Source organism: Coffea arabica, chromosome 6c (genome assembly GCF_036785885.1).
Source record: "Coffea arabica cultivar ET-39 chromosome 6c, Coffea Arabica ET-39 HiFi, whole genome shotgun sequence".
NCBI classification, from domain to species: Eukaryota; Viridiplantae; Streptophyta; class Magnoliopsida; order Gentianales; family Rubiaceae; genus Coffea; species Coffea arabica.
Window position 1 is genome coordinate 22,519,226 of NC_092320.1, and position 23,107 is coordinate 22,542,332.

Consider the following 23,107-nt stretch of genomic DNA (forward strand, 5'->3'; position numbering starts at 1 on the left):
TTTTCTTGAGTGGTTTTTGATGTGGAACCGTTTCTAAATGAAACTGATAGAAGACCAACTTTCAAAAAAGATTTACCAACCGTTTGGTTGGTGGGTTTTCTACTCTTCAATGGGTATAGAAAGTGCTTTATACCCATAGATGATGTTTGATATACTTCTATGGGTATTGTTCAATCACAATCAAAAACCCAAAAGTAGGTAATGGTCATTACTGACCAATTTGTGGGGGAATGAACCCCATTGACGAATTTAACACTAAATGACATAAGAAATATACAAAAAAGAATGAAGATACGGCTATCTGTCCATAGCGACGCCAGTCTTTCTTTCTTCTTGTACTCTTTTTTTTCCCCTTTTTTCCTTTTCTTTTTGTGTTTTTGTAAGCATACTCATGTTCCTTCCTTTTCTTTATTCTCTCCTCCAATCTTTTTCTTTCTCTTTTCTCTTGATGGCCAGTAGGTGGCGGTGGTGTTGGTGGCCATTGTTGCTTGGGTGAAGCTTTTTTTTTTTTCTGGCAATTATTGTGACTTTGACAAACTTTTCTTTATGAAACCTTAACACCCTTAATTTTTTGATTTGCAGGCAAAACATAGCGTCACCTTTTGTGTGTGTGTGTGTGTTTTTTTTTTTTTTGGGTCTTCAAGATTTTAAGTTTGACTCCATGTGTTATTGGACAATTTGATGTCAAATTAATTTTAAATTTAACTTCTCCAAAGTGAGATGATTGTTTTGATAGTCATTTGGCTTATAAATTTTTTGAACTAGTTGAAGTGGTGGACTTGCCACGTTGGGGGTGATGGTGGTTGAAGGTGGTTGGGGTTTAGTATTGGAACTTAGGAAGAAGAAGGGGAAATGAAAAAAAATTAAAAAAATTTGAAAACCCATTCCTTTTGATTACAATACCAAACAATCAATAAGGTTTTGGCAATACTCATTGCCATTGAAGAATTTTTGATAGCCATTGCTATTGCTATTCCGTAGTGTATGCCAAACAGCTGGTTAGATATGGCAACCAACTCGCTCGGGTTGGAGAAATGAGGCAGGGGTGGGAGTGGGGGATTTTTCTAACCCCGCCTCAAATGGGGCAAGGGATGGGGGAACATACCACGCTCCATCCCTCGTTTAAATTTTGACGTAGTGTAACATCTATATATGTTTATGTATATATATATACACACACACAACTAGAAGGAATCAGGTTGTGCAAGCATAGCTTAGCTCTACCTATAAAATTCTGGTTAAAATGCATCACATCATAATTTGTTTTCAAATAAAGAGCAATTACAATTCCTAAAAATGAGCCTAAAAAATAAGGTTTATTTTTAGCAAAATGTTTCAAAAGTTTGCTCGCACTTGCTTATTGTAATGTAGTAGAGATATATTGTTGTATTGTATGGACAAATAACAATAAAGAATTTAAAAACCAAACACATGAAAAATGCAAAACCAGTTCAATGTTAACATAAATGGTATATGCTTCATAAAACTCAAACATCATGCTATTATTAACATAACACTCTAAGAGCCAAAGGTGTTACTGTTCATTTGCTTTTTCATCGTCGTCGTCATCGGTATCACGTGCCAAAAGCGTGTCTTATTCTACATTGGTTTTCACGTGACTTTCGTCGTGTTCACTTGATCCTTTTTTCCCGTTCGTTTAGCGCATCGCGCGAGTTCAGATTGTTAGGCCTGTTCTCTAACCCTACGTCAGACTCAAGAATTGAGCCGCCGCTTCTCATCTTCTCCTCTTCCTTTTCTTCTCTATTCTCTCTGTCCATTCCTCTAGGGTTAGATACATCTCTTCTTCTCAAACTCTCTCCGTTCCCTTTCTCTTCCTCTCTTTCTCTCCCCAGCTCTTGCTCGTATTTATTCTGCATTTCTCGACCTGGCTCTTGCCTTCTTCATCTGGACCTCTCAGCAGCTGAGCTTCTCGCACACTTCCGCTACTTTTCAATCGGTCCTCAAATTTCTCTCCATGGCCCATCAGTCACTTATTTGCTCCTTGCAGGCAGGAAAACTCGTATTGCTTTCTCGATTTTCCAACAACTCCTCCGTTCTGCAGCTTTCAAAATCCAATCTGAAATCTGCAATTCACTTCTCGCTGCTCTGTCTTCCGAGGGGAGAACCTAAAGGATGCCCGCAAGGTGTTGGATGAAATGCTTCATAGAGGCTTCGCTTTGACTACAGTTGGTTTCGGTGTGTTCGTATGGCGGTTTTGCAGAAATGCTCAAGTGGGACAGATGTTGAAGTTGTTGGATGAGGTTATTCTCCTTCTCTCCTGCTTTGAGTTTTTTTCTTTTCTTTTCTCTTTTTTTTTTCCTTTTCTTTCACCAACACCGTCTTCTTCATATTGCGACGCCCATTGCTCTCTCTCCCTAAGTGGGTGGTAGTGGAATAGTGGCCGGCGGTGGGCGAATGTTGACCACTAATTATACGCTGAAAACCTTTAAAGCAGGGCATCCGGTGAAATGTTGAAGATCCGCACAAGTTTATATTAGTAGTTCGGTTTGGAATCTCATTACTTGATTCAATGTCACCCCTGATTTTGTTTCTCTTAACTTTTGCCGATGCTTTTCCTTTTTCCCTTTGATTTTACTTTTCTTGCTGGCTTGTGAAGGCTACCAAATTTCTCATTTTCTCTTAAATGTGCTTTGGTTGAGGTTTTCAGTGAAACATATAGGTCTAAGTAGAATAGAAATGTTAACGTTATGATTTTCTCATGGCTATAACAGATCATGAAATCGTCTTGCAATGGAAGGTCATTGGTTTTGTTAATGACTGCTTTCATCATTTTAACAATATCTGTTGTAAAATTGAAACAAATCCGCTATTTCCTTTTTATCATAGTAGGATTCTATAGTTGAATTTCCTACTTTTCTTGTTTTTATTTTTTAAGAATATAAAGGACTTAAAATGAGTGGTTGGTTGAGTTTCTCGGTGCTTTGATTTTCAGGAAAGAAAATAGGAAGAAGATGAGAATATTACTAGGAGAATCAATAGGAGGAGCAGTGGTTCTCCTCTTGCACACGAAGAAGCTAGAGTATTGGGATGGTGTAATACTGGTGGCTCCAATGTGTTTGTTTATCCATATTGGCAGCAAAGAAGTTTTCTTGCTGCAGTATCCTTGGAGTTGATATTGATCGTGGTGAGTTTTACCAGTTTAATCTTTGTGCCCCTCTATTGACTTTTGCATGCATTTTTTCTTCTGAATGTGAATGAGAAAGAGTTTACCATAATGCATGAAAATAGCCTTCCCCGTGTAGTGGCTTATCATGATGTATTTGTCATTTCCTTATTTGATTAAGCTTTTCTTTTTGTAGAATCTTCCGGCACTTTAGTAAGAAATATAATTGCGGTTGTTCTTTTAGTTTTTTTGAGGGAAAGACTTCTGAAATATCTTTTATGTGTTGATCCAAAATGTGTCATTTAATTACTTTAGCTGATGGTGAAGTCTAAATTCCGATTGGGATTTTTCTGGGTTGATTTATGTTATTTTTCTTGCCTCCAAGACTTCTAGCCTATGACTAGATTCTTTTCTCATGGCTATGGGGAAGTCTGCCATTTTACCCATACTTGATTTATGTTATGGGTTGATTTAGGGCAGAATGATTGAGTGTCACAATAGAATTCTTAAGGCAGACTGGGATGCAATCTGGTTTCTCTATTTAGTCGAACCATTTATCTTTGAAACTTTAATTCTACATTATTATTGATATTAGTTTTGGGGATATCGATCTTGATTTCAGACTATCTAATCCCCTACATCTCCACAACATTCTTGAAGACAAATGATTCAGCAAGTCTCAGCTCATGCTTTTACATGCATCTTATCGTTTTACAAATGAAGCATCATATCTAGCTCTAGCTCTGTGTATCCTCAGGTAAGACCTGTTCTGGCTTGTTTCTTTGCTTTGTGAGTCCTTTTATGCTAAGGAATCTACAGTTACAGATCTGCCTTGATTTTAGGTTGGCAATTCCAAAACTTAGTTCCCATGGGATGATATTTTCAGTAAAAGAACTCTTGGATCTTGCTCCAACGTGGAAGGTAAATATTCTGGGTCTTTCAAGATGTATTTAGAGATCAGATTTTGGTTTTTCCTAGGATTAAAAATTTTTTTTGAAAAGAGGGTTCTGTTTAAATCATTGGAAAATCTGTAGATATGATCACAATATAGTGTGCTTCAATGACTCATTATAACCAAAAGTTTCCTTCTGCAAGTGAGAGTGAACTATTGTGCTATAACTGATGTTTTAATGCTTTCTTCCTCAAATGTAGATATATCAGCATCAGCACAATAAACAAATGAGCACTCCTGCGATGGCTCAGTTGCTGTTGAACACCTTTTACTACAAGCGCTTCTTTGCTTACCATGCTTTTATGTTCTGGGGGAGCTTGATGGTCAGGGTATGCTTTCATTGATAGATGTATATTTTATTCACTTTAATCATCTCCAATTTTCATCTAGCCCTTTTTGCATTGTTAAACAACACTAGGGAAGGGGTGTGTCTTCACATGTGACGCCGTTGGATTCTATGAAATGGTTGGATATAGTTAACAAGGTTTTGGTTCTACCTTGATCATGCCTTTCTTGGACAACCAGCTAAAGTCTCCTAGCTCTCGCTTATTACTTGCAAAGGTCTAGCTTCTCTCTAAATTTTAACAATATAGTTTGGTAATTATTTTGTTTATTCTGACTAAGTTACAAATCATGCGTTGTCAGTATGTTGTTACGACCTGGCAAAGACATGTTTTACTTCTGCAACAGAAAGAGATATCTACACTGTAAGTTGATTCTGCCTATTCTCTTTCCCATGTTATTCTTAATTGAGAACGTTCAAGAAACCTCAGAACAATTTCTATAAGTTTCCAGTGTAGATCCCATATGTCTGCAAGGCAAAAAGAATGTGAAACTTCTAATTTGATTTAGCCCAATGAAGTTAATTGCAAGCTCTGTAAGATGGTTCCTTAACAAGATAAATGATACCTTGTAGTGGGATTTGCTTATTGGTGTTTACTTAATGAATTTTGTAAGTAAACCATATCTATTGGATATGTGTAAAAAGCTCATGTTTTGTCATCTAGAAGTATGTATGCACAGAAAAAAAGCCTATTCCCTGCTTGCTCCCTTTTTCTTTTCCCTATTGGGTTGGTAGCCAGATAAAACAGTTTTGGTCTTAAGGTGCATTTGCAGGCTTCACTTAGGCTATGTAGTGGTGTTTGATGTCTCAGTTGTAAGTGACATTGTGTTGAAATTTTTTGTTGCAACATCAACTCTTAGATGGCCTGGTTTACTTGAAAGTTGTTTTTGAATAGTGGTGTAGAGTTCCTTATAAATTGTCAGACCACTTGATCGAGGCATTTGTGTGGGACTATGGTTAACTTGTTTCTTCCCTTTCATGTTGTATAGTCTTGCCTATTATTTTTGTTTTACCATATTTTTGGTGCTTGTAGGATGACAAGCTGGAAATTTTTGTCTTGAATGCTGAGGGAACTCGATGTGAATGTATGGAACTGAGGAAGGATTGACGTGTTGTTGTAGTTTGCTGGATCTATGGGTTGCCACAAGTGTGGAATGCTCGTAGCATAATTCGAGAGCTTTAATTTGGATGTTGGCTTGGGCTGTGTTCCATGGTTCTTAGTTATCAACCCTTGGATTTGAATTCTATGAAGATAGACGCGGGGCATGAAGCTGATATTTTGTTACCCATTTCCAAGTTTTATTTTCTTTGTTAAATTTTTATACATCTATGTTTGTCTTTAAACTATGGCATACCAAATACCCACTTTGCTATTCAGTTGCAAAAAGCACATGGCTAATGATAACTTTATAAGCCATCTTGAATTATGATTATATATGAATTATACCTCTCTTGACATTTATACATTTAAAGCACCGATACACTATCCAAACTTGTGAAAATCCTATGCTAAAAGTGTACTTTTTCTGAATAAATTATTATTTTTTATTGTTTGAAAATTGGGCAGGGCATTTTATATTTCCGCGCGAAGCGCGGTTATGCCTTCTAGTAATTACAAATGCATAAAATTTCACCACTATTTCTTTTCAAACAAGACACTATCAAGTAAAAATTCCCATCCTACAATTTCACAATAAAACTTGGAAGAAATTGAAATGGAAGGTTTTTCGATGCATAAAAAGGGTACAAAAATTTAGTACCAAAGAATTACTAGATGAAGTGCTAGATTCAATTATGCATTGAAAAGGAACTAAAACATAAGAAATGCAAAACACAAATTTTGCATTTAGATTCAAGACAAATCTCACAAAAGGAGAATTGACTTGCAGAACCAAAATAATTGAAGGCTTAATGAATATCAAGGTGATCAAGCCAAAATAAATAAATACATCATGGTAACAGGATAAAGAAACTATACTGAGAACTTGAATAGTTAGGATAGATCAAAAGTGGGGATTGAAGGTTGGAGGCATATTGTAATTGCATCATCAAAATATCACAATTGGTATATTTAAACTTTTTCATGGAGAGCACCACAAAACAGAGTTATCTTCATTTAGTTTTGGTTCAAAATTTTTGTCTAGCTGAAAACTGTCTTTTCAAAATTTTCCCTGTTTAGACCAGAGAATTACCAAATTAGTCAACTCAATTTTTTTAAGTAGTAGAGGGGTGGAATTTGCGAAGTGGGGAGGGGGAAGACGGGAATTGAATCCAAGACCTTTAATTCGTGGGTCTAATCTTAGCTACTAGACTACCTCAATAGTCAACTCAATTTATTATACATGCTTGATCAATTCAGTTTAGTCTCATGAAGTTTCTTCAGCTTACAGTAATATTTGTTTTGCTTTATGAATTGAGTATTGGATTTTGTGTTTGGCTACTCCATTGATGCATGATGGTCAATCATCGTTTGATCATCATCAATGGTGTTCTATCTCTGCACCTTCATGGTTTACTTTATCATTTACTGTATTAAATTGCGCTGCTAGTTATTGCCTTGGGCAATAGACACAAACTGTTCTATTTGCTCATCGGATTTCAATTTTCGACTTTAGAGCTTTATCCGGATTGATCGTTTTGATCCTAAAACATGGATCATACCTGGTGGTAACTCTAGAACCTACACACTGGAGAAAGAGCAGCTTTCACCTACTAGAACTATTTATGAAAGGGAGAAGAGGATGATTAAAATTAAGACCGTTGCTTATGTAATTGAGGTGCTCATTGGTGTATTCCTTTGCTCTACCAATGAATTATCAGCCTTAGCGTTTATGGAGTGGATGGGTATTGAAGTTGACTTATTTATGTGCCTTACATAAGGCCACTCCCTGCAAATCCGGAGAAGGTGGTCGATCTCAAATTTTTGAGACTCGTTTGAATCAATACTCATTCCATGATGCTTCTCTCCTTGTTGAAGCACTTACTCATGGTTCTTACACGCGACCTGAGAACCCCAGATGGTATAAGGTAATCTTTGCCCTTCATTTTTCTCATGTTGTTAACTTGTTATAAAAGTAAACCATTCTACTTGTTTTTTCAAACAATTTATGATCTTGTTGGAAATGTCTTCAGTATTTCCTCTGTTTATTTTCTCAACTTGATTGTGCATAGATACGTTTTTTTGTTATGTCAAACTTTGATTTCCTGCAAAATTGTGAAGCACTAAAACCTCATATGCTGAAATATCTTTTTGGTTCCTCATCCGGCTTTAGTATTTTTCCTTAGTATTCATTTTAGTGGTTCAAGATATATATTGCACTAAAAGAGAAGCTATTTGATGTGTATGCTGATATTATTTGCTTGCAGAGATCAGCTTTTTGAAGTCTAGTGCCATATTTCATACTACAAGCGGTGGTATTAGTTGTACTTTTTAGGTCGAACTGATTAGTTACTTGCAGGTTTGCTAGATCATTCGAGTCTATTTGAATTACCATATGTATTTTGGAGCCACCAAATGAAATCAGAATTAGCTACCGCTTCAAGGGGGAAAGGTCATATTATTACTTGTTTAGTTGATAATAGCCCTGGAGACATATGTCTTTCCGCACATGATTACTTGATTGTCATGGAGCAGAAGTTAGCTAAGAGAAGTTGGAAGCGTGAAATAAAGTACCACGTCTTTAGTAGGTAACTTCAAACAAGCTGCAGACGTGGAATACTGGCATCATGCCTTTATGAAGTAAGAAGACGTGCAAAATAAAGAAGATTGCAGGTGAAGGCGTGGAAATCAGAATCACGCCTTTCCTGGGAACAAGCTCAAGTAACGTGAGCTTCTGAGCAAGTGGCTCTACAATAGATTCTGTTAACCTCTCACATGGCTGAGCTGGATTAGAAAGCGACAAAGGAGCTAGTTGTTAGCTAACTCTATATAAAGATAGGATCAGTAGTAGACGATCAGGATTTTGTTAGCCATTGTAAGGGATCATTCCCTGAGAATTCTCTTCTTCTGTTTTCCTTCATTTCTGTCATCTTCTTTCCTTTCCCGCCAAGTCTGTAATCTTCTTATTTGATCACTATCAATATCATTTCATTGGGTTATTCATCAGTTCGTTATTTGATTCTTCCTGTTATTAATCTTTTGCTCTTCCCTAGTCTTATCAATCCATTCCATTGGGAGCAGCTCTATTGCCTAGTTACTGTTTGATACCATCACAGTGGTATCAGAGCTAACTACGAGCCATTGGGAAATGACTAAAACTCAGGAGGAAGCTCTGAGGAGGGAGCTCACTGAGTTAGGGAGTGTGGTGAGGACTTTTGCCAATAGGAATGATGGGATAGAACAGTCAGTGAGGACAATGGAGCATAAGCAGGAGAGCACAGATAAAGCCATCAAAAATTTAGATCAGAACTATGAGAGGATGATGAACATGATGGCTCAGATCATAGCCAAACTGAATGACAAGGGAAAGGAGGTAGAAGGGGGTAGTTCTGGAAGTGAGACTAGGATAGCAATTGCCACAGATACAACTAAGAGGGTGGGGAGTAAAGGGGGAGCCAGCCTACCAAAGATGGACTTCCCTACATTCGATGGGGATAATCCCAGAAAGTGGGTTAGAAGGGCAAACAAATACTTCTAGATCCATGGAGTGGGGGAAGGCTTGAAATCAGACATTGCTCAACTTCATTTCCAGGAGAAGGCAGACATCTAGTTCCATGGCATGTACCACAAGAAGGGGATAGTTCCATGGAAGGAACTAGCAATGGCAGTGTGTGAGAGGTTTGGGGAGGGAGATCCAGAGGAGGCCATAGATGAATTCAACAAGCTGATGCAGACTGGGAGTGTCACTGAGTACCTAGAGAAGTTTGAACAACTGAAATCTATGGTAATGTTATCTCTTCCTGGTCAACTTGATTCCTACTACAAATTATGCTTTCTTAGTGGCTTAAAAGAGGAAATAGTAAGTATGGTTAGGATTACCAGGCCCCTCACCTTGGCAGACACCATTGAAGCTGCTAAATTACAGGAAAGGAACTTGGAAGCCATTAGGAAAACACAAGGGAAGATGATGCACAAATACTCACCCTCACCTAGTTCCCCACCTATTAACAAACAGAATTTCACTCCACATACCAAAATGAAGTGGCCTAACTTCCAATATAAGAAGCTAGAGCATGTTTTCAGTCGAAATGCCAAAACAGGAACTCATGCAGTAGACCAGTTCAGAAAAATCACCCCCTCTGAACTGAGTTACAGGAGAGAAAAAGGGTTGTGTTTTAAGTGTGCTAAACCGTATACATTGGGGCATGTTTGCAAACAAGCTCACCTGAATTACATACTGATAGATGATCCTTGGGGGGTAAGGGAGTCCTTAGATGAACCAGGGAAGGATACAGAAGAATTCTGTGATTGTCTAAAGGGGAGTTAAGTAATGAAAATATTGAAATATCCATCCATGCACTGGTAGGGGGAACTGAACATAAGACCCTTAAGCTAAGAGGGAAGATAGCAGGGAGAGAGATCATAATTCTGGTAGATAGTGGGAGTACTCACTGTTTTATTGATGAAAGGTTAGCAAAGACCATACAACTACCAGCTATTGGGAATCCATTGACAGTCAGGGTTGCCAATGGTGAGCTGTTGGAATCTAGGCAACTGCAAGGAGCCTTACAGTGGGAAATGCAGGGAAACAAGTTCACACATCAATTTAATACCTTGAAACTGGGAAGCTGTCACATGGTTTTGGGAGTAGACTGGCTTGCCAGGTACAACCCTATTGAGTTTGATTTCAAGCAACTCTCCATGAGGTTCCTGCAAGGGAGTCAACCAGTGGAGCTGAAGGGGGAAGTCAGTGAGCTTAAGCTCAAAGCCATCAGAGGGAGTAAACTAGCAAAATGGAGGAGAAAGCAGGCATATGGGATAACTGCCCAGCTGTATGTGATGGAGGAAGAAAAGGAGGACACTGAAGTAATTCCAGCAGAGATGAAGGATTTGCTGAACAGGTTTGAAGGAGTGTTTGCTGAGCCCCAAGGCATACCTCCAAGGAGGAGCCACGACAACAGCATTCTATTAAAAGAAGGAGCTACCCCATTCCAAGTCAGGCCATATAGGTGCCTCTATGTACAAAAGTCAGAAATAAACAGGTTGGTGAGGGAAATGCTGCAAATGGGAATCATTCAGCCTAGTAATAGCCATTTTGCATCCCCAGTGTTACTAGTCAAGAAAAAGGATGGAAGTTGAAGGTTTTGTGTGGACTACAGGCAACTTAATGAACTCACCTTGAAGGACAAATTTCCTATGCCATTAATAGATGAGCTTCTTGATGAATCACATGGCTCAAAATACTTCACCAAGATTGACTTGAGGGTTGGTTACCATCAGATCAGGGTCAAAGTGGAGGATATACACAAGACAACCTTTAGAACTCACCAAGGCCTTTATGAGTTCAAGGTTATGCCCTTTGGCCTGACAAACGCCCCAACAACATTCCAGAGCCTCATGAATCACATTTTCAGGGATCAGTTGAGGAGGTATGTCCTGTTTTTTTTTTATGACATACTGATTTACAGTCCCTCTCTGGAAGTGCACCTGCAGCAGGTAGCAAAGGTGCTAAACATATTGCAGGAACACCAGCTGTATGCCAAGAGGAGTAAATGCTCCTTCACACAAACAGAGGTAGAATACCTTGGCCACATTATCTCAGGAGAAGGAGTAAGGGCAGATCCAAAAAAGGTGGATAGTATGTTAAAATGGCCCAAAGCAGCTTCTGTTAAAGAGCTCAAAGGATTTCTTAGTCTAACAGGATATTACAGAAAATTTGTCAAGGGGTATGGAGCTATTGCAAAGCCTCTCACCATATTGCTGAAGAATGATGGATTCCACTGGAGTACATAAGTAGATGAGGCTTTCCAGAAGCTCAAACTAGCAATGTGCAGCACCCCTGTGCTAGCCTTGCCTGATTTCACCAGGCTATTTGAAGTAGAAACTGATGCCTGCTATGGAGGAATTGGAGTAGTGCTGATGCAGGACAGGAGGCCAATAGCATTCTTGAGCCAAAGCTTGGGTCCCAGGAACTTGAGAATGTCTATTTATGAGAAGGAACTACTAGCCTTGGTAACTGCTGTCACTAAATGGAGGCACTACCTGGAAGGGAGTCATTTCATTATTAAGACTGACCATCAGAGTCTTAAGTACCTCCTAGACCAAACAGTTACTACAACACTTCAGCAGAAATGGCTCACCAAGCTACTAGGATTTAGCTATGAAATTCAATACAGAAAAGGGAAAGAAAATGTAGCAGTAGATGCCCTGTCCAGGAGGGTAAGCAGAGAGGAAGGAGATTGTACCGAGCTGACATGTGTCATTCCTGAGTAGATGAAGGAGGTTATAGGAAGCTATCAGAGGGATGAAGAAGTACAGAACCTGGTCAGGCAGCTAATACTCATACCTAGTAATCCATCAGAACACTCTTATCAGGATGGAGTGCTCAGATACAAAGGCAGGATAGTGATTGGCTCAACAGGAGATGTAAGAAAGAAAATCATTGCTACAATACATGATTCACAGCTGGGAGGTCATTCTGGAATCCAAGCTAGCTACTTAAGAGCCAAACAACTGTTCCATTGGTCAGGGATGCACAAGGATATCAAGGATACCATATTGCAGTGTGACACATGCAAGAAATGTAAGGATGAGCACATTGCTTATGCTGGACTCCTGCAACCTCTTCTTATACCACAGTACTCATGGAGTCATGTCACAATGGATTTTATTGAAGGACTACTAGTATCAGAGAATAAGGACACTATTATGGTGATGGTGGATAGACTCACCAAATCAGCCTCTCACATCCTTTTGATGCACTCACAGTAGCCAGACTTTTTTTGGATCACATCTGCAAACTACATGGGATTCCCTTAAGTATGCTATCTGGCAGAGACAAGGTGTTCACCAGTCAATTCTGGACTAAACTCTTCACCTTGTTGGGTACGAAATTGAAATTAAGCACTGCCTATCATCCCCAAACAGATGGCCAATCTGAGAGGGTAAATCAAGTACTGGAAATGTACTTAAGATGTATGACACATTTGGAGCCAAAAAGATGGAATGCATGGCTCTCCCTTGCTGAGTGGTGGTATAACACTACCTACCACACAGCCATTCAGATGAGTCTATTCGACTTGTATGGAATGGCTCCCCTCCAGTTGGCAATAGGACCCTACTCTCATTCTAGAGTAGCAACAGTAGAGGATCATCTGAAGGATCGACAGAGGATGGATGGAATTCTCAAAAACAACTTGCAGGAAGCTCAAAACAGAATGAAGTTCTATGGTGACCAAAGTAGGAGTGAAAGGTCATTCCATGTAGGGGATTGGGTCTACTTGAAGTTGCAGCCATATAGGCAAATGTCTGTGGAGCTGTGGAGCAACACTAAGCTGTCTGCTAAATATTTTGGCCCTTATCAAGTGGTTCAGAAAATAGGAGAGGTAGCATATAAACTTAAGCTACCTGAAGGGTCCAAAATTCACCCTGTGTTTCATGTATCCCTGCTAAAGAGAAAAGTAGGGGAGAATACAACTCCGGTGCTCCAGTTACCAAACTTAGATGAAAAGGGACATTTGAGGGTGGCACCAGCAGCAATTCTGGATCGCAGGAGCATCAAGAGGAGAAATGCAGTAGCAGTACAGTGGCTCATTCACTGGTGGGGAACCACTCCTGCTGAAGCTACTTGGGAATATGCGGAGAAGATAAGGAGGGAATTCCCTGAATTTCAATCTTGAGGACAAGATTGATTGAAGAAAGAGCAATTGTCATCGAGCAGAAGTTAGCTAAGAGACGCTGGAAGCGTGAAATGAAGTACCACGCCTTTAGTAGGTAACTTCAAACAAGCTGCAGACATGGAATATTGGCATCACGCCTTTATGAAGTAAGAAGACATGCAAAATAAAGAAGATTGCAGGTGAAGGCGTGGAAATCAGAATCACGCCTTTCCTGGAAACAAGCTCGAGCAACGTGAGTTTCTGAGCAAGTGGCTCTACAACAGATTTTGTTAACCCCTCACATGGCTGAGCTGGATTAGGAAGCGACAAAGGAGCTGATTGTTAGCTAACTCTATGTAAAGATAGGATCAGTAGTAGACGATCAGGATTTTGTTAGCCATTGTAAGGGATCATTCCCTGAGAATTCTCTTCTTCTGTTTTCCTTCATTTCTGTCATTTTCTTTCCTTTCCCGCCAAGTCTGTAATCTTCTTATTTGATCAATATCAATATCATTTCATTGGGTTATTCATCAGTTCGTTATTTGATTCTTCCTGTTATTAATCTTTTGCTCTTCCCTAGTCTTATCAATCCATTCCATTGGGAGCAGCTCTGTTGCCTAGTTACTGTTTGATACCATCACATTGATTAAGTGCAAAACTATGTTTGTTGGGAAAATTAACATAGGAGGGGTCTGCATGCTCTGGTTCTTCAATAGCTAGATTGCTTACATGATCCTTATATCATGCACTAGTTTGAATTTGTCAATAGTTCCATACTGCAGAAGATATCACTGGCATGCCTTCCAGCAAAGATATTATTGTGGATCTTGCAGAAAAGTATGAAGAATCGCAGAAATCTTGCAGAAAAGCTTATTGTGGATTAAGTCGACAGCAAAATAGACAACTGGTCCTTGAATTCTTCTGCAGCTGTAGAGTTTCTGCCATATTAGCGGTCATATGAAGCCATCCAAGAAAATATCCAAGTGAACTTAAATGTTTCCAATAATTTGGAATTGGAATAAACTTGTGATATTTTTCTTCTCATTAACATTAATTTCATATACAAGATCAAAGAAATTAGCCCAATTGCATGCAAATATAGATTTTTTTTGACGTCTTTTTCTTTTATCAACAGGACGATTATACACCGGAATAGTCAATTTGAACTCAATTTGATACTATAAATGAATTTTAATTCTTATTCGAATTCGACCTCAAGTTCGTTGAAAATCGAACTGGAATCAAGGCTAAACTATTAGTTAAGGGTTTGATTCATCTATAGCCCTAATAGGGACTTTAGCATAGCATGACTATTGTACCCTCTTTTTATGTAATTGGTGCGTGGTGCATCAGCATCTTAAATAGTGTTTATGGAGGCAAAATGACTAGCTTATCCTCTAATGTAACCATCAATTTTTTCATTAGCATAAAAGAGGTAGCCCATCAGTTTAAAAATCAATGGAAACCTGTAATTTCTAATAAAAACTCGTTGAAATAATAGGTCTCATTCAAATCAATAATTGAATCATGTTTAAGACAATTTCAATGTGTAATAGGGAGTTTTTGGCTAAAATAACCTACTTTTCAAAAAATAATCCAAAGTAATGCTCTTTCAGTTTTTATTCCCTTGTTAATCTAGTCATTGCCACATAGGCTCCCTATCAAAGGAAAAGAATCACTTGTAGATCTTTCCTTCCATTTATTACATGATTTTTCTTTGTTTGGTGCCCCAAGGACATTCTATAAGCAAATTGAAAAAGGAAAGTGGGTTTAGAATTAGTGCTTCAAAAGTATCGACCACCTCCTACATTGCAAATTTGCAGAGGAACTTCTTTTCCTACAATTATTCCTACATAGCATTATTTTTTATCATAATATTACAAGTTCCTCTCTTTTTTCTTGTAACATGCAATTTTATATATGGCGGTCTCCTAACTTTGTACATTTTAAGAAGTTTGTAAAAATTCAAATTGTTTGACACGTGAGTAATCATTTCAAGATATGTGATGATCACAGTTTTTGTGAACAGCAAAAATTCCACTAGAGAGGGAAAAGATAATTAACAAAAAATTCTCTTGCATTTTTGGACTCATAACAAAAACCCTTTCAAAAAAAGAGAGAAAAGAGAATATAACTAGGTCATTATTAGTACCCAAGTTAACACACTATTATATGAGCCAATCTAATATGAGAAAATACTAATTAACTCAATAATAGATGAAGACATAACTTTATTTACCTTTGAGACTGTCATAAGTAGTAAAATTTAAACTGTTGAAATGTCATTAACAATCGATGCGGATTGTGACTATCATAAAGAAAGAATATAAGAGGACAACGTGGCAACAAGTAAATTAACAAAGGAATAAATTTTGAAATGCAATAATTTGGCAATAGTTTCGAAGGAGAATGTCATTGTGAAAATAAACTCGTGTAATAGGTGAAGAATCAGTTTTCTTGGCCGTTACAAGTGTAACTGAAGCCGCCTTCGAGTTCTTTTGCATTTTTTGGGCAGTTTCTTTTGGATATAATAACGGAAGTTGTTAATACTAAAGATTGTTGGTTCAGCTGATCGTAATTTGCATTTGGAGCAGCTGTTTGGAGAGGTATGTTTACTCTCTCTCTCTCTCTGTGTGCTGAGGATTAGGTATTTTTTAGAGTATTTTTCAAAAATTTGTTGTAGTATTGTATTTGAAAATTTTTTTAATAGATGTATTAGGGTGTTTTCAGGGGTATTTTTTAGATGTATTTTAGGGTATTTTTAGAATTTAAAACATTTAAGGTATTTTTTAAAAGTTTACACCACTGACTGCTACCACCAGCCGCTACCATCCTCTCCATCCTCCTTCCTCCTTTCTTTTCTCTTTTTCTCTTTCTCCCCCTTCTTCTTTCTCTCTCTTCTCCCCTTCCCCTCCTTTCCTCCCCTCCCTTCCCTTTTCCCGCTGGCACCCTTCTGCTCCCCCCTCTCTCCCCCTCCGTGACTGGTCACAGCCAAAGGGCCTCAACCAGAGATTCAGATCTAGTAGTAACTGGTCGCAATCAGAAGCTAGTCGCGACCATCTAATCGATGGCCGTGCACCAGCAACCAGATCTGAAGTGGAGGGGAAGGAGTTTCTGGCATAGGGAAAGGGTAGGGAGAGGAGAGGAGGAGGGAGGAGAAGGAAGAAGGGAAAGGGAGGAAGAGGAAAAAGGAAGAAGGGGGAGAAAGAGAAGGTGAGAGAAGAGAGGAGGGAGAGGATGGTGGTAGTGGTGGTGGTAGGTGGCAATGGCGATGGTGGGTTACGAAAGAAAAAGAAGTGATAGAATTATTATTATTATTATTGTATTTGTGAATTGTTTTTTACGGATTGATGTTTTTGAAATTGTTTTTGTTTGTTTATTTCTGTAACATTGTATCTAAAAAATAAATTTTTAAAAGATAGCAATATCCAAACAGAGCCAAATCTTGTTCAAATTCATTTGTAGATTTACAAAATATTGCATTTTGAGTTTGCAATTATAGTGTTGTCTCATTAGTCCTTTAGATATTGCACGAATCCTTTAATTTGAGTGCAAAATTAATGATTCCCATAAAAATATAAGAATACTATTAGATATTTAACCAAAATTTTAAAATTTTGATGCTTCTGATGGCAGAGGTTATCGATGCACTGCAAATTTGGTGATCAACATATGTTCTAAATCTATACTGATAGCTCACAAATGTGTTAGATTTAATTTACCGGAAATATTCTATCTTGTGTGTAATCTCTCGTTTAGTCTGCTTTGCATTTGTAAATTAAATTGTTATATTTATGATAGCACATGAAACATTTAAGTTGTCTGTCTTCAATGTAGGATGGATGGATCTAAAATTATTGATGAATAGTGCTACGGTACAGATGCCGATAGGTGAATCAATATAAAATAATGGCAATTGACTTGAACGTTCGGTTTTCTTTCCTTTTGTGACAGTTTAGAGTCTTTTGCATCCCTTTTTTGTAAATTAAATAATTCATCCAAAAGTACATGTAACTTTTTCAACTCAATGCATAAGATTGTCTTGTAAAATGGTAAGTTCTAAGTACTTAACAAAATTTACCTTTTTAATATTGCATCTTACCATTTATGTAATGAAATTTACTATATTTTTTTTTGTCAAACTTACTCACTTTAGTGATAGGTAAGTTTCTAAGGTAAATTAGTTTGTTTGTCCAATAAAGTAGCAAATTTTAAAAGTTACGTTTTTATTTACTATCATTTTGATTAAACTTACTAATTTAGCTGTATGTAAGTTTTTCAAGTAAAATAGTAAGTTTGTGCAATAAAAAAGTAAATTTTGAAAATTACCTTTTTACTAGTCAAATTTACCATTTATCTGACAAAACTTAATATTGATCTCATTAAACTTACTAGTCTAACTGTATGGAAGTTGTTCAAGTAAAATGGTAAGTTTAGACAATAAAGTAATAAGACTTACCATTTGTTTTTCAAAACTTACTATTAGTGTAATTAATTCTAATCCAACTTCGTGTAGGTTTCACATATAAAATAGTAAGTTTGTGCTATTAAGTAGTGAATTTGGCAAAACTAATGCTTACCAAATCAGTATTCAAACTTATTATTTTCATAGCACAATTTACCCTATAATCAAAATACCTTCCCATTTTCTCATCTCATTGTACTGTTTCTCAAGTAAATCATTGAACCATACCAAAAAAATTACCTTGCTCTAATTGGCCTGGCAACATATAGCTGCTAAGTTTCGTTCAATCCTCCCTCCCTTTTCCTTTCGCCAGTTCTTGCACTATCCTTCCGACTAACTACTCCCTCTAAATTTAGAAAGGGCGAAGCCGGCATGCAAATTATTGACCACAGAGAACTATAATGGCAAAAGAATTCAACTAGCAATGCATGTTTGGTAGAAAGAACATAACTTTTTGAATTAGCAATGCATGTTTAGCGGAAAGGAAACAACTATTTTCATCAACGCTGCAGATAAAGCAAAAAATTGACAAACTCTATTGAGCAAAAAGTTTTCAGCTGCAGAACGCGGAGATAATCATATTGCAGCTTGCTTATTCTCAAAAGGTTATACTTTTTTAATACAAAAATTCTAAATAATTGACATTGTCTACTCCTCGGCCACTTCTGATTAGGAGATCAAAGCAACATCAATTGAACTTAAGAGATTCTTCAAAGCTAAGAAAGATTTTGGGATTGATATCAATAACAAATTGCTAAGGATTTTGGGTATTAGTTTATGAAGTATTGATGAAAAATTGGTAGTACAGTCGCATATATTTTGCCTTGAGATCAAAATGGATTAAAAGGGGTGGGGAAACAATGGGGCTCAACAATAATCTTTTTTTTTTTAATAATTAGAGATGGTTTAAGAGGACATGTGACACTTTTTTTTTTGGTAAAATTAGTGAAAGAATTTGTAAATTTCATTTTACCATTTTTGCAATGAAGAAGTAATTCTTATCTGATATTAAAGCTTACTATTTTTATGGCTGAATTTACCAATTTTATGGTCAAATTTACTACTTTACCTTCTTACCGTGCTTTTCAAGTTTCTGGAACTCAAGAAACTTGAATGACTGGTAACAAAATAATCGTTAAAAGTACTGGTCTAGACTATGGGAACTGCTTATAACTAGTTTTATCACTAAAATATTCAAAAGTGAGGTGACGATGAGTCACCATAGCATTATCCTAATGTGAAACTAGTAGGTAACAATTCTAGCAAAAGCTAAAAGTATAGACAAGCTCTACTCCACTAGTGAACTTCTATGGGGAAACTAGTGCTCTTATTTTCTTAGGCCACCACCAAAAGTAGTAAATATGAGGGTGGACTTTGAAGTGATAAAAGATTCTTCTCCGTGCAATGCATTATCGGGAGTCTTACTATCACTTCACTTGAGGCTATGCTCTCTTTTGTCCATCAAATAATAAAGTTCCCTAACTACTAAAGCTTGCATAGAATAAGTGAAAGAGGTTCAAGTTGCTGCTTGGAAATGCTACATTGCATCTCTTAAAGGGCAAAAGAAAGAAAATTTTATTTATTGTACAAATTGGCATGCACCTTAAAAAGAAAAAGAGAAAGAGTGGATGGTCATGAAGTAAACATAGAAAAAAAAAAGGAAATGCCTCTGATCAAGAGCTCGAGCAAGTATTTGTGGATATCCTAGAAGAACATGAATGAAGTGAGTATGGTGATGATGACTTCACTCAAGGAGAAAGAAAAACAAAGGAAGTTACTGAGGAGGAACTTTTCCAAGTTATCAACAACCATTTCGTCCATCTAGTAGAGTATCTCAAAAGACTTAGCAAAGTAGTTCTTTTTGAGAAGAAGGACATAAGTATGACAGGTTGTGTGGAGAAATCCTGGGTTTCTAACTTGTTCCATTTGAAGTTTTATTTTCAACAAGAGCTTCTAACACGTTCCTTCTAGGAGATCCAAAAGGTCATGATGTAATCAACTCAGGGGTGGACAAGCTTCATCATCTTATATCTTCTAGTTGATTAATGAATTCCTATTATATTCAAAAAAATTCTAAGAAAACTCTTAAAAGTTTAGCTATCTTGGATTATTGAAAGACACTGTACTTAAATGAGATCTCGTGAAAATAAACGGACAATCGTCCTAAGGATGCAAGCCAAGTAGTTAGTCCTCCCGAAGGCATAGACTACTAATCAAAAAAATATAGTCCTCTAAATGATGCATAATACATAAAAATTCATTTGGAAAAAGACTCCTCTAAGTCTAAACTTAGAAAAAATTAGCAAAGGGGCAAAAAGTTAATTCCAAATTTTCTATTACATTATATCATAGAACTCGTATTTGGCTTTTTGTGGCGGTTTACAAAAAAATTCTTAACTGAATAGATGGAACTTGATTTCCAAGTGAAGCCATAATATATTCAAGATTTCAAGTTACCTTTATTTCCATTGTATATCTTTTATTCAAGTAAGCAAAATCCTTTATGCATTACTTTTAAGTAAATAAAATTGCGTAGGAGCAAATCTTGTGCTTAATGTGATATGTTCTTAGTTTTATTTTTTTTCCCTTCAAAGAAAACCACCTAGTATGGTGGGGTTTAGCCAACCCTACCATTTGACTAACTTTTATAAGTTTTCATTCCTTGTTTTGTTGTTGTTTTGTGAGAAAGAAGATAATTACTTCTGCATATTAGGATTAAACGTTTACCACAAGTCATTGTTGTTTGGTATGTTGTGTATATGTTGTTATAGCAAGCCTTTCTCTTAATTCGGGTGAATGCTATCACCATGATGATCAAGTAATTGCTAAGTTTGAAGATCAAAGGCAGCAACAAAGCTATCAAAGAAATTCCAATCTCAGTTTGAAGATTAAAGGCAATAGCAAAATATCAATGAAATTCCAATCTCTCATAAGCTAATACAAAGCTTTACCATCCAAAAAACCTATAAATTCATCATTAGAAGCTGCCACACCCTCAAATGGTGAATCCCAAAACCATCATCCAAGAATTTGTTTTAAAGCTATAAAAATCATTTCGATATTAGGAATTTCACCTAAAACTACTAAAATATTTTCACCTGTAACTTTCATTGTACATAAAACCATAGTCATAAATAGTCCCTCCAAGATACCATTTTGGAAACTACTTTTGAGTTAAAGGATTTCGTAATGGTAAGAGGTAAAAGTGCAATTCTGGAAAGCAAACAGCTCGACATATTAGGCCATAGCATGACCCATGAATTTGACCCCATAATGTCAAGAACTTCATAAATATTATAGACCTTGTTTGTATGTGTCTATAATTAGAAACTCAAACGAAAGTACAAACTTTAGCGATGTATTAGCCCTTTGTTATGTCATTACCATCTTGATGAAAGATGAATTGTTTGTTTGAGCTTTACCATGATTTAGATGTACCTTGAAATCATGTAACAGCTTTCAAGATAACTTTATTAGCCACATCGATCGGTCAACAACAATTTTTCAAAAGTTACACCACCCTACACACAAAGGGATTATAAAAATTCATAATGGTAAAATATCAGGTTAAAACGCATATATTTCTACCCTAATATGATTCTAAGTATCTATTAATTTTTCTTTTATGTTACTCTTGAGCTATTGGGTGACAAGAAGCTGGTTACTCAAGGGAAAATTTCTGAAACTTAAGAGGCTTGAATCACTGGTTGAACCTTGACTAAATCTTTCCCAAATTGGTTTTTCAAAATATTTTCCAGATTTAAGAGGCTTAAATCTTTCCGAAATTGGTTTTTCAAAAATAATTGAATTGTTTTCAACTAGCTTTTTGGAATTGAGAGCACAGCTCTAAAATGTTTGACGTCCATGCAGACTAACAATACCATTTTGTTGTGAAAACTGGCCAAACACGTAAACACATGAAGCTGCAATTAGTAATTTTGCCACCTAAATGATCAGATATTGCTCATTTTCCTGACTAAATTCAACAGTTAACAACTGGGAAGGGGAAGCATAACTCAACATTCAGCATGAGGTCATATTGTCTTCGTATCTGTTTCTGAGATCATTTTAAAGCATAGACTGTTCATAGAAATTATTAAAGAAATTGTACGTGAATGAAGCATAATTGGAGATGTCAAGTGAATTACTGGCGGAGTCATGATGTTATACGAAAGAAAATTAATATATACTTAAACGCATATTAGTGTAGAAATATATGTGCATTAAATTAATAATCTACCATTTTGAATTTTTATAATCCTCTTTACTCCTTCCATCCCATTGTTATTGTCATATTTTCACTTTATTGATACCTCAAAATAAGAGTCACCATTTTAAATTTAACACATGCTTTCCAATTTTGTCATTTGAAAAAGCAACTTTTAAAAAGAATGCTATTGTCAATTATTAATGCCACCTCATCTAGACATATGATTATCATGTCTCCGTAAAAAAATTGGATTTCCATAAAAACGGCTCTAATATTGGGACGAAGGGAGTATGTGTAGTGTGGGGAGTAATGCTCATAATAGTCTTCGTATTTTTTAGAAAAATGGCCATTTTGATCCTTCATCTTTTGGATTTTGGCCAGTTTAGTCCCTTGTCTATCTTCATGATCATTCTAGTCTCTTATCTTTACAAAAGAATGCCAATTTAAGACCTCTAATGGAAAATTAGAAATTTTTAACAGAATTAGTCACATATAAGGCATGTGCACTATTAGACATGATGGTTTTGGTCTATTATCTTCAAAATCATGTCCAATTTTGTCCCTTATATGTCTATTATGGTTTTCTAGTTTCTCATTAAAAGTCCTACATTGATTTTATTTTGTGAAAATGTGAGTTTAAATTACTGAAAAGATAAAATTAGACATGATCTTGATGGTAATAGACCAAAATAGTCATAGCACTTCACATGGCTTGCACTTAACTAATTCCATTAGAGATTTTCATTTTTTCTGTTTGATATCCTAGATTATCTTTTTTTTAAAGATAAAAAACTAAAATGGCTACAGTGATAAATAAGGGACTAAATTGATCAAAACTCCAAAGATAATGGACGAAAATGGCCATTTTCCTTTTTCTAAAATGGAGCATCAAAATATGAAGTTGACTAACCAAGCTTTAAAGACAAAATTGTTCACGAATTTTTTCTTTCCCTAACTTACCAAAACAAGAGCTTCAAAGTTCAACTAGTTGTTATGTTATGGTACAAATAATTAATTTATGCAGAAGATACTTTGGAATGTGGTCATGCCAACTATCTCATTACTAACTAGTTGTCACCTAGTGCATTGCACCAGCATCTATTTTGCTTTTACGTTTTCTTTAGTTTAAGTGAAACTATGTTTTTTTTTTCCTCTATTAATTTGGAGAATGAATCAGAAAGAACATAGCAAAGACTATTATAAATAAAATGAAGAAATTTCATCAGTACCTTTTATTACTTTCATCATATTCATCC

At 36.4% G+C, this 23,107-nt stretch overlaps 1 protein-coding gene and 1 non-coding gene across 3 annotated transcripts; one reads left to right on the top strand and one right to left on the bottom strand.

Annotated features, from left to right (window-relative positions):
* Positions 1 to 1,630: 1,630 nt before the first annotated feature.
* On the top strand, positions 1,631 to 5,860 carry LOC113691817 (proteasome subunit beta type-1-like). 2 transcript variants are annotated; one of them, XM_072053302.1, is made up of 8 exons: positions 1,631 to 2,261; positions 2,954 to 3,145; positions 3,747 to 3,881; positions 3,967 to 4,045; positions 4,277 to 4,405; positions 4,495 to 4,637; positions 4,722 to 4,783; positions 5,453 to 5,860. In XM_072053302.1, exons 3-6 carry the CDS (start codon positions 3,811 to 3,813, stop codon positions 4,576 to 4,578), a joined length of 363 nt encoding a protein of 120 aa, XP_071909403.1. In that variant the 5' UTR covers positions 1,631 to 2,261; positions 2,954 to 3,145; positions 3,747 to 3,810; the 3' UTR covers positions 4,579 to 4,637; positions 4,722 to 4,783; positions 5,453 to 5,860. The 2 variants fall into 2 exon arrangements, with proteins under 2 accessions (XP_071909403.1, XP_071909404.1); XM_072053303.1 differs by having other exon boundaries at positions 3,988 to 4,045.
* Positions 5,861 to 23,017: 17,157 nt separating this feature from the next.
* LOC113694381 (small nucleolar RNA R32/R81/Z41) lies at positions 23,018 to 23,107 on the bottom strand. Its single transcript, XR_003449337.1, has one exon. It is a non-coding gene; the product is annotated as a small nucleolar RNA R32/R81/Z41 (small nucleolar RNA).